Source organism: Oryctolagus cuniculus, chromosome 3 (genome assembly GCF_051225735.1).
Source record: "Oryctolagus cuniculus isolate XC-2025 breed Fujian yellow rabbit chromosome 3, ASM5122573v1, whole genome shotgun sequence".
NCBI lineage: Eukaryota > Metazoa > Chordata > Mammalia > Lagomorpha > Leporidae > Oryctolagus > Oryctolagus cuniculus.
Window position 1 is genome coordinate 137,267,142 of NC_142869.1, and position 15,253 is coordinate 137,282,394.

The 15,253-nt window shown below is 42.9% G+C and overlaps 1 protein-coding gene across 1 annotated transcript; it reads left to right on the top strand.

Moving 5' to 3' along the window:
* Positions 1-450: 450 nt before the first annotated feature.
* On the top strand, positions 451-5,045 carry CCDC71L (coiled-coil domain containing 71 like). Its single transcript, XM_051848824.3, has one exon. The coding sequence runs from the start codon at positions 756-758 to the stop codon at positions 1,464-1,466; it is 711 nt and encodes a 236-aa protein (XP_051704784.2). The 5' UTR covers positions 451-755; the 3' UTR covers positions 1,467-5,045.
* The last annotated feature ends 10,208 nt before the right edge of the window (positions 5,046-15,253 follow it).

Consider the following 15,253-nt stretch of genomic DNA (forward strand, 5'->3'; position numbering starts at 1 on the left):
GGACTGAGGTCCAGAGAGAGAAGAGATTTGAATGAAGATGCCCAAAGAGGCCTTTGAGGGGTGAGAAGGGAATTGTGCAAGGTCTGCTCCCTCTAGCCTTAAACCCCAACTTCCCAGCTCTGATTCCAGCAACAGTTTGGGCTTACCTGCCTTTGTTAGGCTGGTACAGCTCCCAGCTCAATCCACAACCCAATCTCCCCAAGAGGGGGCCGACAAGCTGCCTCCTCCTCCTCTACCCGGGGCAGTCCTTAGCTCTACCCACCCAACTCTCTTGACTTACGCTCAAGCCCCACCAACACCAACACCACCATCACCACCACCACCACCACCACCCCCCACCCAGCACCATCTTCTAGGAACTGGCCTCTCCCCCATCAGTCCCCGCCCCTCCTCGGAGAGCACCCAATGGGTGGAGCCGGGGCCGCGGTAGGCGGGGCCTGAGGCGGGCCCATTTAAAGAAAGGCAGAGGGCGAAAGGAGGCAAGAGAAGAGAAGAAAGAGAAACCAAGGGGGCGAGGCGCCGTCCAATGACAAAGCCCAGGGGTGGGCGCCGGCCGCCATCTTGTACCGGGCGGCAGGATATTCACCCGCGTCCTCCGCCCTCGGAGGGGGAGGGGCGGCGGCGGAGGCGAGAAAAGTAGCGAGAGCCGCGCCGCGAAGAGGGCGCCAGCAGCGGCCGCCGCCGCGGAGCCAGACACGGGCGGGGACGGCGGCGGCGGAAGGCGGGGAGCGCCGGGCGGCCCCGAGCGGCCTCCGATGCGGCGCAACGTGAAGAGGCGGCGGCGCCGGCCCCTGGCCGCCCCGGCCGCGGCCGCCCGGTGCGGCGGCCTGAGCGCGGGAGGAGGGGTGGCGCTGGAGGCGCGGGAGGAGAAGGTGGTGTACTCGCGATCGCAACTGTCGCTGGCCGACAGCACCAAGGCGCTGGGCGACGCCTTCAAGCTGTTCATGCCCCGCAGCACGGAGTTCATGAGCTCGGACGCGGAGCTCTGGAGCTTCCTCTGCAGCCTCAAGCACCAGTTCTCCCCGCACATCCTGCGCAGCAAGGACGTCTACGGCTACTCCTCCTGCCGGGCCCTGGTGCCCGACCCGCCAGTGCCGCCCGCCGCCCGCGGCCCGCCGCGCCGGCCGGCTCCGCGCGCAGCGGCCAGGAGGAGGCGCCGCGGAGTCCGGGCGGCCGCCGCCGGGAGGAGGAAGCCGCCGCCGCCGCCCCCGCCGCCGCCCGCCGCTGAGGAGACCTCGCCGGCCCAGCCCGCGGCGGCGCCCGGGCCCTGCTTCGGGGGCCGCACGCTGGAGGAGATCTGGAGGGCGGCCACCCCGACGCTGACCACCTTCCCCACCATCCGCGTCGGCGGCGACGTGTGGGGCGACCGCAGCCTGGCGGCGGCGCGGCGCCGGGCGCGCCAAGTCCTGCGAGTGAACCTGGAACCCGTGGTGAGGCTCCGCCGCTTTCCGGTGCCCCGGGCGTGAGGAGCGCTGCCGAGGGCGCCGCCTGCCGGCCCCGGACCCCGGGACGGAGCTTCCGCCTGGACGAGTGGACAAGTGTCAGTCGAGTGTTTACAGATCCGGCCAGGACCCTGTCCCCTAGTGCACTTTACGCGCGACGAAGAAGTCACCGGATGGTGTTCTCTGCCTGCCCTGCGCCCCCGGCACGCGTCGCCGCCGTCTGGGACTCCCTGGGACGCCGGGCTTGCGGAGGGGGCCGACAGCTGGACCGGCTGGGGAGGCCCCTCTGCTTCCTAACCCCAGACTGCGACGTCTCCAGGACTGTAGGGGCTATCCGTTTTCTCCCTTATGGACTCTACCTCACTGGTCTGGAAGTCCTACGAAGAAGTCACTCTCTTTTTTTTTTTTCCTCCAAAGGAATTTGATTTCGTGCTTGTGAAAAAAAAAAAAAGGCTAGAATTTACTTGCTCTTCATCGCCCTCCTCCCCTATTTTTTTTTTTTTTTTTTTTTTTGACTGCCACCCCTCTTTCTGGATCGAACATGCTTTGTGATGTTGCACCAGTTTGTGCTCAGGGTGTTCTGAATCCTCATTCGTTTCTGAATTTTTACTGGCTTCCAAAGCTTTGACCAAGGATGTTTTTAAAAGGTTCAAGCTTATGACTCTGAGTAGTGCGAGGATTTGTGTGACTTTAAATTTCCTGGGCTCAGTGATTACAAAGAGATGCAAAGTACAACTGTGTAAACATAAAGTGTTTCTTAAAGATTTTATACGGAAAGCTAATGTTTTTATTTACTGAGCTCCTAAAGAGAATGGTAGAGTGCTAAAAGTTCTGTTTAGGAAAAGTTGACTTGTTAAAATTCCTTTTAATTGAGTAATAATAAAAAAAACTGAATTGAAACACCACATGGCTTGTGATAAAGACAAGTGAATAAATTGTGATGAGCCGGAGCTGGTTACAGGACTAACTGGCATCCGACTGGATGTGATTTGACCTCATGTCTTGGTCCAACATATAAATCCAAGAATCTCAATTCTGGGATACTTACTTTAAAGTGGGAGCTGTGTAAGAGGGGTGAATATGTGTAAAGCTTGTTATGAAAACCATCAACAGAATACCCATTACAAGTCTCACAACTGTTAATGATCTAGAGGGTGGGTTGGGGGGGCATTTCTTGGTATCAAGTCACTGGTTGAAGTGAACTTTGGGCAAGAGAGATCTTTGTTTCCTTGTTGGCAGATAACAAGAAATGCCCAGACTAACATCGCTTTTATATACAGCGTGACGGTTGGGTTGACTTTTTTTGTCCTATGGATTTGCCTTTATCAGTTGACTTTTTTTGTCCTATGGATTTGCCTTTATCTGTTGACTTTTTTTGTCCTATGTGTTTGTGGTTGTTAGGTCTTTGACAGCTGAAGATACCAGAATCAAGCAGGCTGAGCCCCACAGAGTACTGACCCTTCTTTACGCTGTTACAGTAGTGTGGATACCATGTGGTCCAGTGTGGACTTTTTGATTATCCAAGTGCCTTTGGTCATTGGTGGCAGCAAGACTTAATGGTTCGTAGCTAGTGGTGCCACAACCAGCTTTTAACTGCAATACCTAAAGGGTCAAGTAGTGTTTCTGTGCCACTGTTATTTCAAATGTAAGAGTTCTGCTGTGGAATGATCTATCCCAGGCTGGAACTTGACATGTGAAATCCTCAATGCAAAGGTTTAGCTCTGCTTGGCAACTTTTTAGAAGGATACGCAGAGTTGGAATTTTGACTCTTGGGTTCCTAGAATTCACATGGTGTAGCTTTCTGAAACCGTTTTTTTTTTCTTGTAGTTTAATAGTCCATAATAGGAGTGTAATGACTTTAATTTCAGTGTTCTTTTGTTTAAAAAATGTATCTATCAATATATATTATGAGACTTTATGCCAGTTGCCCAGTAAGCCTCACAGTCTTGCTACTCGATGCATTATTACAAACACTGTCACATGAGTAAATAAAAAGGGAATAATTACTTAGAAGATGGAGAGTGTTACATTATATTTGTGTGATAGAGAGCTTGGACTCTTTTGGTTTGTTAGTTTCCATTGCCAATTGTATTTCAGATACATAGGACTTTCTTCCCAAAAATACATTGTTAACTTTTATAGCTAACTAGCAGCTGGAACAAAAAAAGTATTTGTACCATTTCACTATTGTACATAGTTTTGTAATAATTAAAAAAAATCCAATGGCCATATTAGAATGTAATTTTAATATATAGTTTATCCAGGTAGTTTCCCAGAGCATTTTGAAGTTAGGCTCAGCTGAGAAGTTGACTTTGCTCAGCACACGACTGAAACATAACGAGTGACACCATGCATTTGTTTTAACTCAGTCTCAACATACTTTCCACTTTTGCCTTGTAACTTTGTGTGCTTGAACTCTCATAAGTGCTTCTTTGGATTATTTGGGCTGTTTGATTTCGGTTGGGATCTGATTACTCATCGTGAATTCAATATGGTTCATCTGGGCTATTAAAAAGCTTGCCATTTCCGGTGTTTGAAATAAGCTAGAAGAAATCTTTGTATTTGCTGAGTTAGTTTTAGCAAGACCTGTATAACAACTTCAAAAATGTGAAGAAACATCTCATGTAGTTGACTAGTATTTTACCGGGAAAGGAAGAGTGTATTATGGGAACTTTTGAGCAGAATGTGAACAGAAACTTGGCACAGTGGCCTTTGCAGTGAGGCATCCATTTCCTGTCCTCTCCCGTGAGTCTGTAGCTCAGCTTGGGTGTAGTTTTCTAAAGAAATCCTGTGACCTTTATTCTCGCTCTTATATCATGGCACAAGTAGAAGGGAGCTAGGATGAAATTATCACCGTGCTGTGTTTTTATTTAATGTTTAACTCTTGAGTGCCTGTATGTGACTGGGCACCTCAATTAAGATTCCTTACGTCTTTTAACTCCTCCTCCTCCTCCTTGTCAACCAGCAACTTATTTTTACATTTCCAAAACCAGTGACGTGATTGTTGGGGGCAGGCTTGATGTTGATAGTGCGAAGTGTCACGGTAGTGGGGTGTATTTATTTTGTCTGAGTTTGAGTACTCTACTGGACAAGTGTTAAGCTGGTGGCTGACACCTATTGATTTACTATGTGCAAATAATAGTACTATTTTTCAGAAAACACTTGAATAAAAAACTCCAAAAAATATTTGAATCCAAAAATTTTAAGCAATTTTGAACTCAAAAGTTTTTTGTTGTTGTTGGTTTTTAATGGATTGCCACAGCACTCTATTAATTGGTGGTTTTTAATGAACATAAATGCCTAATATTTACTTTATTGGTGTGCTTAAATTTTTTTTGATAGACTGTTAATGTCTTAAGTGCGTTAGAAAGCAATTGTTTATAATGGAATGGAAGTGTTTCCCTGGACAGTTTGATGTGCGTATGATTAAAATTTACAATCTGGCTGTGCTTTCCTTTTTAACTTATTAACTGTAAATAAATTTTAGAGAATACACAATGTCTACTTTTCTAATGTTGCAAGTTTTTGAAATGGAATTTTATGTTTGCATGTGAATTGGAAAATACCAATCTGCAATTTGATAAATTTTGACTTCTTTGTGAACTTTGGATTTCTGGAAATCTTGATTTGCGTTTTGTCCTATCTTGAGAGTCGATGTTCCGTCGTTCTTTGATTATCTAATGAATCTCTAGCTACCATCCAGTTTGCCAACAGTAAATCATCCTTTAAGAATACACTCAAATTTGTGGCCGGCGCCATGGCTCACTTGGTTAATCCTCTGCCTGCGGTGCCGGCATCCCATATGAGGGCTGGTTCTAGTCCCAGTTGCTCCTCTTTCCAGTCCAGCTCTCTGCTGTGGCCCAGGAAAGCAGTGGAGGATGGCCCAGGTGTTTGGGCCCCTGCACCCGCATGGGAAACCAGGAAGAAGCACCTGGCTCCTCCTGGCTTTGGATCAGTGCAGTGCCGGCCATGGCAGCAATATAGGGAGTGAACCAATGGAAGGAAGACCTTTCTCTCTGTCTTTCTCTCTGACTGTCTATAACTATCTGTCAAATTAAAAAAAAAAAAAAAAGAATGCACTCAAATTCAGAGTTCTGAATCCTGGTCCTGCAGTAATGATAAAGGATCCAAAACTTCTATTCGTTCATACTGTGACGTAAAATAAGAGTGCTCCATGAGTGTTGCACAGAATCAGGGTAGGGCCAGAATTTTCATACCAGTCTGGAAGACTGTTCAGAATCACAAGGCTACTTCAAAAAGTTTGTGGAGAAAATAGAACTTTATGTTGGTGTAAAAAAATATTTTTTAAAAAAGATTTATTTACTTGAAAGGCAGAGTAGTGTAGGGTGGGAGGTGGGTGAAGAGAGAATATAGCTCTTCCATCCACAGGGTTCACTTCCCAAATGGTTGAAACAGCTGAGGCTGTGCTAGACTAAGGCCAGTAGCCAGGAGCTCCATGCCAGTCTCCCACACAGATGGCAGCAGCCCAAGTAGTTGGGACAATCATCTGTGTTCTCCCAGACCCATCAGCAGAGAGGCAGATCAGAAGCAGAGCAGTAGGGAATTGAACTTGCATCCCAACTATGGATGAAGTTGCAGACAGGGGCTTATTAACCCGCTGTGCCACAGCAGTAGCCCCTGGGCCAAAAAAAAAAAAAAAAAAAAAAAAAAAAAGAAATCTCCATAGTTTTACCAAAATAAGCTTTTACCTTAAACTTTTTGAAGGTCCCTCCAGCAAGGACTGGATTCACAGTCCTGTTGTAGACTGAATTTGTCTTTGCATCCAAGTTTCTGCCGGTAGTTGGAGGCAGCATAAGTTACTAGTTGTAGAGTCAAGAGTACGGGGGATAGAATTATTAAGCATGGCTTTGTGACTTGCTAGTGTTGGGACTTGAGGTAAGTTGCTTAAATCCATGTGCCTTTGCCTCCTCTACTATGACCAATTATAAAATGATTAGTAACAGAAGCCATTTGGGTACTGTAAGGATTGAAAGAATGTTAGTGCTAGACACTTGGAAAATGTTTAATAAATGCTATTAATTAGAGGTGTGCATGCTGGGAATAAGTGTCTGTACCCCAAGTGTGGTCCCTTGGGAGTTCAACTCTAGTTTTTTTCAGCATCCCAGGAATAAGAGTATGGTCTGGGGAAGCTACAAAAAAAATTAAGGCAATTTGTGGGTGAATTAAACTGAAGATGTAAAGAAATTATGTCTTTTAGCTTGTTGATAAGCCATTATTCAGGAAGCTGGGTTATGTTGATTTGTTAACAATGTTCCCTGTCAGAGATTTTCTATTTAAGAAATTAGGTCTTTTATTATATCTCTCAAAGACATTTAAAATGTGAAATTTAAGAATTTATGAAAGCAAGACATGGGGGCCCGTGTTCTGGTGCAGTGGGTTAAAATTGCTGTCTGTCCTATATAGTTGGGGTCCCAGCTTTTCCACTTCCAATTCAGCTTTCTGCTAATGCACCTAGGAAGACAGCAGAAGATATCCCAAGAGGATGTCATCCACATGGGAGACCCTGATGGAGTTCCAGGCTCCTGGCTTTTTGCCTGCCCCTGCCCTGGCTGTTGAGGCCATTTGGGGAGATAACTCAGTGGCTGAAGATTCTCTATATCTCTCTCCCCCCTCTGTCATTTCAAATAAATATCAAAAAAGTTAAAGTTCTTGATAAAAGGACTTAGGTTGTCAATTAAATTGTCCATTTGAGTAAGTTCAGTAGAGAGTACTCAAGACTCATGTTAATTTGCATGAACAGAACCAAGCTAGAATTAGTTTGTGTGAAGTTTGTGCTTCAGGTGTTAAAAGCAAAATGAGTATAATAGGTGTTTGAAACATCAGGAAATAATTACTTAAATGTAAATATCCTCTTATTTGAGACATTGACACACTGAGTTTTAAATGCTGGATATAAAGCCTGCAACTTAACTCTAATCCTTAACACAAAGAATAACAGAACATATTCTAAGCTGGTGAGCAAGCCAAAGTCACAGAATCCAAAGCTGATACAGAATTTCCTGGCAAAGAATTGTTTAGAAGTCATGTGGGAGCAAGACCTCAAAACTGAGCTTGATTGCAATTTTAACAAAAGCAGTGACCCCCACTGTCAACACTGTGCCATATCTTGGTAAATGGCATTTTAAATAATCTATGATATAGTAAACATATCCCAAGTCCAACTTGAAGGTAATGATCATAGTAGCACCATAAGATAATTAGCCCAGCAAATTTGAATAATACTCAGATTGGACTAAAAACTGGGCATATTTAGCTTCTGGAAGTATTCATAGGAAAGTTAAATTGAGATTCTTTCAGATAGTTAAATCAAACTCTAAAATGCGTACCTATTTCTCTCTTCTAAGTTTTTTTTTAATTTATTTATTTGAAAGAGCGAGCAAAAGAAAGAGGCAGAGAAAGAGAAAGAGAGAGAAGGAAATTGTCCTTCTACTGGTTCATTTCTCAAATGCTTGCAGAGGCCAGGGCTGGGTCATGCCAAATCCAGGGACCCAGAACCTCACTTGGGTTCAGGGACCCAAATATCTGGGCTATCTTCTGTTGCCTTCCCAGGTGTATTAGCAGGTAGCTGTATTGGAAGTGGAGCAACTTGGGACTTGAACTGTCATTCATGGGATGCTGGCATTGCAGGCAGTGGCTTAACTCAACTCTGCCACAATGATGACTACTATGATTTTTTTAAAGTACATATTCTTTAAATGTTGAGTTAAAGTGTAGAAAAAAATGTCTTAGTGTTCTAAATCTCATACACTGAAAGAATGAATTATTGAAACAAAAATATGAGTGGATCTTCAAAAGAGTTAATGACAATGTGTATTATGAAAAAACCTATACATAGATTTGAAGTTGTTTTGCACCAAAGTAAAAAATAAAAGTAACTTAATTCCATTTTCCATGAAGTTTTTGAAGTTATCTCCTATGTATAAAAATGCATACAAGTATACAGTTTGAATTTTCATAAACTCCATAGACTCAAGGAACCAGAATTAAAAAAGAGAGTAAACTATTATCAATACCCCAGAACTTCCCTTACCCCTTCCAATTACTATCTGCTTGTCACCCCTCCCCTAACAAACCATTATTCTGACTTCTTGCAGCATAGATAACTGTTGCCTATCTTTGGACTTTTTATACATGGAATTATATGTCATGTGCATAGCTTCTTTCACTTGAAGTTGTGTTTATGAGATTCATCCATATTACTGCATCCAATTATAGATCATTCTCATTGGCTTACAGAATTCCAGTGATAAGTTTATTCAACTCTTTATGGGTACAGTAGACTATAGTTTGGGGAAATTCTGAATAAAGCTCCAACGAACATCCTAGAACATGTTTTGGTGCACATATGAATTCCCCCTCCCCACCCCAAGGGTGTGTGTGTGTGTGTGTGTGTGTGTATGTTTGTTTTCTGGTCACAGGGTCCCAGGGATCCAGCAAATCAGTAGCTTCGGAACATACTTCCAAACAATGTTCAAAAGGTTATACCAATTTACATAAACTCTTATAAAATGTGCTTTAAAAGTTTGTTTTGTTTGGTGTTAGTCTTCCTTTATTCTTCAAAGCTAAATAAGTCCTGTTCCTTCTGCTTTTAATATCAAATGAAAAGATGTTTCTCCCTTACATTATTTTCTTACCATTTTAAAGCTGAGCTTTGAAAAAGAGAATGTAGTAGTTTTTCCTCTCCATCTTTTGTACACAACCAGCTCTGAAACTAGGAATAATGTTGACTACTTGTTAAGCCAAACCTACGGAATTTAAATTGTCACAAAAACCAAGTATTTGAGGAGACTTTGAGCTTAGTCATGTTCATTTTCTAGCCCTTTGGTCAGCATGACATTGAAATAATCCAAAACATAGTGGAGACGGTGTCTCTGGAAGGAACTACCTCGTGCAACCTATATAAGGTTGGTAATTCTAGAAAGTGTGGTGCTGAGAAGACTGGAGCTCAGAGAGGAGAAGAAGGCTTAGAAGGGTGTGTGCAGTGTCCGGATCTGCTTGAAGTTAGTCAAGAAGAGAAAAATTCTGTTGTGGGAAGCGTTGGCTCAGCAGAGCTCAGCCCTCAACGATGACAACAGGTGCTCATGGGCACTTATGTGAAGAATGCCTCCAGAACCCTAAAAGGGAGTTCCTGTTTTTCTTATTAGACAGAGTATTGGGGGGATTTGTAGTTCATGCTTGCATGTGCACAAGACTTCTTCACATCAAACATCAATCCTCTCTTTTTCTCTGTCTCCTCCTAGATTGTCAATTTCTCATTGGCAGGACCCACCTTTTCAGCCTTTGTATCACTCCGTGCGCTGTTGCTGGTCATGTGCAGAGAATTCTCAGTAATGTTTAATGAATAAAGTGTGCTTATGGAGTTTAGACAAACCTGAAACACTGGTTCCAAAATTTTGCAGAACTGGTTATGTTACTTCAGGTTTATGTGTAACAGAAGCAATCTGCCGTGGAGTTATAATTTTTTATAGTGCGGTGGGAGTTATGGTGCAGCAGGTTAAGCTGCCGCTTGGGAGGCCTACATCTCATATCAGAGTACCTGGTTTGACTCCCAGCTGCTTCTTGCTTCTGATCCAGCTTCCTGATAACGTGCCTGGGAAACAGCAGATGATAGCCCATGGATGAGTTGGATGGAGTTCATGGCTCCTCATCTTGGCCTGGCCTATCCCTGACTATTGGGGCATTTGGGGAGTGAACCAGTAGATGGAAGATCTCTCTTTCTCCCTCCCCCTGTGTGTGTGTATCTCTCTCTCTCTCTTTTACTCTGCCTTTCAAATAAATAATAAATCTTATTTTTTTTGCAGAAACTTACCAGAGAAACTCCATGAATTCCTAGCCTTTGAATTGGATGAAGGCTTTGGCATCTTTTTTGTTTTATTTTATCCACTTGAAAGGCAGAATCAGAGAGGGGGTGGAAGCGAAAGATCTTCCATTTTCTGGTTCACTCCCAACATAGTCGCAATGGCCAGGGTTGGGCCAGAAAGAAGCCAGGAGCCAGGAGCTTCCTCTGGGTCTTGTCTTTCCTGTAATAGCCATTCTTACAGGGGTTCAGGGGCCCAAGCACTTGAACCATCCTCTGTTGATTTTTCCCACGCCATTGACAGGGAGCTGGCTTAGAAGTGGAGCATCTGGGCTGGCGCCACGGCTCAATAGGCTAATCCTCCACCTAGCAGTGCCGGCACACTGGGTTCTAGTCCCTGTCGGGGTGCCGGATTCTTTCCCGGTTGACCCTCTTCCAGGCCAGCTCTCTGCTGTGGCCAGGGAGTGCAGTGGAGGATGGCCCAAGTGCTTGGTCCCTGCACCCCGTGGGAGACCAGGATAAGTACCTGGCTCCTGCCATCGGATCAGTGTGGTGCGCCGGCCGCAGCGCGCCAGCCGTGGCGGCTATTGGAGGGTGAACCAACGGCAAAAGGAAGACCTTTCTCTGTCTCTCTCTCTCACTGTCCACTCTGCCTGTCCAAAAAAAAAAAAAAAAAAAAAAGTAATGGGTAAGACTGTGAGTCTATACCACAGGAACCACTTTGTAATCAATATTGCATTAAAAAAAAAAAAGTGGAGCATCTGGGACTCAAACCAGTGACCATATGGATGCCAGTGTCATAGGTGTTGGCTTTACCCATTATGCCAGCCATGGCCTAAAACAATTATTTTCAGAATAGTTTTAAATTTGTAAAAGTTGTGAAGCATAATACAAAGAAGTCCCACATACCCCTCACCCATTTTGCCTATTAATATATCATATTAGTATCTTTGTCATAATGAATGACCCACACCCAGTTTTCCATATTTTAAAATGCAAACTTTTTTTTATCCCAACCATTCCTAGTTGACTACGCCCAATTTGGGAGTCATCTTGGACACTCCCCTCACCCTGGAGCACTGAACAGAGCTCCCTGGACATACACAGCACACGCCTTGGGTATTCACTGAAAGAACAGACACTCCACTCATCCTTATCCACAAAGGCATAGTCCAAAGATAAAAGCCATCACAGGGAAGAAAAAAAATCAATGAGTATCTCCAAAAATGCCTAATAATAAATGCATGAATTCAAGAAACAAGAATAAGGAAGACAATGTGATGCCTCCAAAGGAACACAACACTTCAACTAGAATGTGAAAATAAAGAGACTGAAGAAATGCTGGATATTGAATTCAAAAAATTGATCATAGGATTGCTTAGAAGTAATCAGAAGCAAATCCATGAATTAAAGAAATCCATACATGATATTAATGAACATTTTCCCCACGATATTGAGATTTTAAAGAGAAATCAAAATGAAATATTAGAAGTGAATATTTCTAGAATTTCTATAATTCAATAGATCAGATAAAAAATGCAGTGGGAAGCCTAAACAACAGACTTGGTGAGGTAGAAGAAAGACTATCCAAGTTAGAAGACAAATTGCTGGAAATTTGACAGACCAAAAAAAGAAAAATTAGAAAACTAAAAACACTGTTGAGATTTATAGAGTATCAAACGACCCAACATATTGGTCTTAGGAATTCCTGAAGGCATGGAAAGAGTCATGGATTAGAAGGTGTTTTTAACAGGCAGTCAAAGCCAAAATCAACTATTGGGATTGCATCAAATTGAGAAGTTTCTGTACTGCAAAAGAAACAGTGAGGAGAGTGAAAAGACAACCGACAGAATGGGAAAAAATATTTGCAAACTATGCAACAGACAAAGGGTTAATAACCAGAATCTACAAAGAGATCAAGAAACTCCACAAAAACAAAACCAACAACCCACTTAAGAGATGGGCCAAGGACCTCAATAGACATTTTTCAAAAGAGGAAATCCAAATGGCCAACAGGCACATGAAAAAATGTTCAAGGTCATTAGCAATCAGGGAAATGCAAATCAAAACCACAATGAGGTTTCACCTCACCCCGGTTAGAATGGCTCACATGCAGAAATCTACCAACAACAGATGCTGGCGAGGATGTGGGGAAAAAGGGACACTAACCCACTGTTGGTGGGAATGCAAACTGGTCAAGCCACTATGGAAGTCAGTCTGGAGATTCCTCAGAAACCTGAAGATAACCCTACCGTTCGACCCAGCCATCCCACTCCTTGGAATTTACCCAAAGGAATTTAAATTGGCAAACAAAAAAGAGGTCTGCACCCTAATGTTTATTGCAGCTCAATTCACAATAGCTAAGACCTGGAACCAACCTAAATGCCCATCAACGATAGACTGGATAAAGAAATTATGGGATATGTACTCTTTAGAATACTATACCGCAGTAAGAAACAACGAAATCCAGTCATTTGCAACAAAATGGAGGAATCTGGAACACATCATGCTGAGTGAAATAAGCCAGTCCCAAAGGGACAAATACCATATGTTCTCCCTGATCGGTGACGACTGACTGAACACCAAGAGGGAAACCTGTTGGAGTGAGGTGGACACTATGGGAAATGGTGGCTTGATCAGCATAGCCCTGACTGTTAATGAACAACTTAATACATTATCCCTCTTAGTAGTTTTTTTTATCTGTTCTACTTAATATGACTGGTTTAGATCTGTAATTGATGCACAGTTATTCTTAAGTGTTGAAAATTAACTGAAATGTGATCCCTGTTGAACATGGTGGTGGGAATGGGAGAGGGAAGAGATGCATAATTTGGGACATGCTCAGGCTGACTTGCCCCAAGTGGTGGAGTTGGAAGCATACCAGGGGATTCCAATTCAATCCCATCGAGGTGGCATGTACCAATGCCATCTCACTGTTCCAGGTGATCAGTTTCAGTTCACAGTTGGTCATGGTGAAGGGACTGGGAGTCAAAGGGAGCACATAGACAAGTCTAGTACCTGCTAACGCTAACTGATGGAGTAAATAAAGGGGAGAGTGATCCAACATGGGAAGTGAGAATCTCAGCAGACTCATAGAATGGCAGATGTCCTAAATAGCACTCTGGCCTCAGAATCAGCCCTAAAGGCATTCGGAGCTGGCTGAAAAGCTCATGAGAGTATTTCAGGCATGGAAAGCCAAGACACTCTGGCAAAAGATCTCTGCGAGTGAGATCCCAGTGGAAAGAACAGGCCATCAAAGAAGGAGGTACCTTTCTCTGAAGGGAGGAGAGAACCTCCACTTTGACTATGAGCTTGTCTAAACAAGATAAGAATCGGAGAACTCAGAGGGCTTCCATAGCCTTGGAAACTCATGACTGAAGCATAGGGAGATTACTGATGCCATAGACAGGAGTGTCAATTGGTAAAGTCAACAACAGGAGTCACTGTGCACTTACTCCTCATGTAGGATCTCTATCCTTAATGTGCTGTACATTGAGATTTAATGCTATAACGAGTACTCAAACAATATATTTCACTTTGTGTTTCTATGGGGGTGCAAACTGTTGAAATCCTTACTTAATGCATACTAAACTGATCCTCTGTAAAAAAAAAAAAAAAAGAAAAAGAAATTATCAATTCCCAACTTGACTCTCACTGGGATTAAACATGACAATAGGTCTGCTCTGATTTCATCATCATTTTAAAAAATCATCTATTATTTTTCACTTTATGTTTCTGTGTGGGAGCAAACTGTTGAAATCCATACTTAATGTATACTAAGCTGATCTTCTGTATATTAAGATAATCGAAAATGAATCTTGATGTGAAGGGAAGGGGAGAGGGAGTGGGAAAGGGGAGGGTTGTGGGTGGGAGGGACGGTATGGGGGGAAAACCATTGTAATCCATAAGTCGTACTTTGGAAATTTATATGCATTAAATAAAAGTTAAAAAAAAAAAAAAACCGAAAAAAAAAAAAAAAAAAGATGTGCACTGAATGAACAGAGGAAAAAAAAAAAAAACAAAAAAGAAGGTGTTTTTAGTGAAATAATTACAGAAAACTTCCCTAATTTAGAAAAAGGACATCCAAGTACATAGAATTAATAAACATGACCAGAAAAGATCTTCACCATGACAAATTGTAGTCAAACTCTCCACAGTAAAACATAAAGAAATGACTCTAAAATGGACATGAGAGAAATGCCAGGTTACTTTCAGAGGATCTCCAATTAGACTCACAGCAGACTTCTCATCAGAAACTCTACAGGCTAGGAGAGAATGGCGAGATATATTCCAAGTCCTAAGAGAGAAAAAAAACTGTCAGCCCAGAATTCTGTACCCTGCAAAGATCTCATTTATGAATGAAGGTGAAATAAAGACCTTCCATAACAAGCAGAAATTCAAAGAATTTGTCACCGCTTGTCCAGCCTTACAAAAGATGTTTAAGGATGTGCTATACAGAGAAACATGGTCATCACTATGAAAGAGGGTGAAGGCAGAAAATCTTCCAGTAAAATTACAAAGGAAATACAAAGTAAACAATAGGAATATTTATGGAAAAATGGCAGGGCAAAGTCACTACTTTTCAATAGTCACCTTGAATGTAAATGGCCTCAACTCTCTAGTTGAAAGACACAGACTGGCTGAATGGATTAAAAAACAAAACACATCTATTTACTGCCAACAAGAAACACATCTCACCAACAAAGATAAGCACAGACTGAAAGTGAAAGGCTGGAAAAAGATATTCCATACTAATAGACACCAAAAAAGAGCTAGCGTAGGCATCCTAATATCAGACAAAATAGACTTTAACACAAAAACTGTTAAAAGATACAAATAAGGGCACTGTGCAATGATTAAGGGAACAGTTCAATAGGAAGATATGACTATAATAAATGTATATGCACTTAATTACAGTGCACCTTGCTATTTAAAAGAAATGATAATTGATCCAAAGGGAAACATAGACTCCCATACAATGGTAACAGGGTAC

Excerpts from the sequence above, each read along its gene's own strand:
- CCDC71L (XM_051848824.3), top strand. The coding sequence starts at position 756 with ATGCGGCGCAACGTGAAGAGGCGGCGGCGCCGGCCCCTGGCCGCCCCG.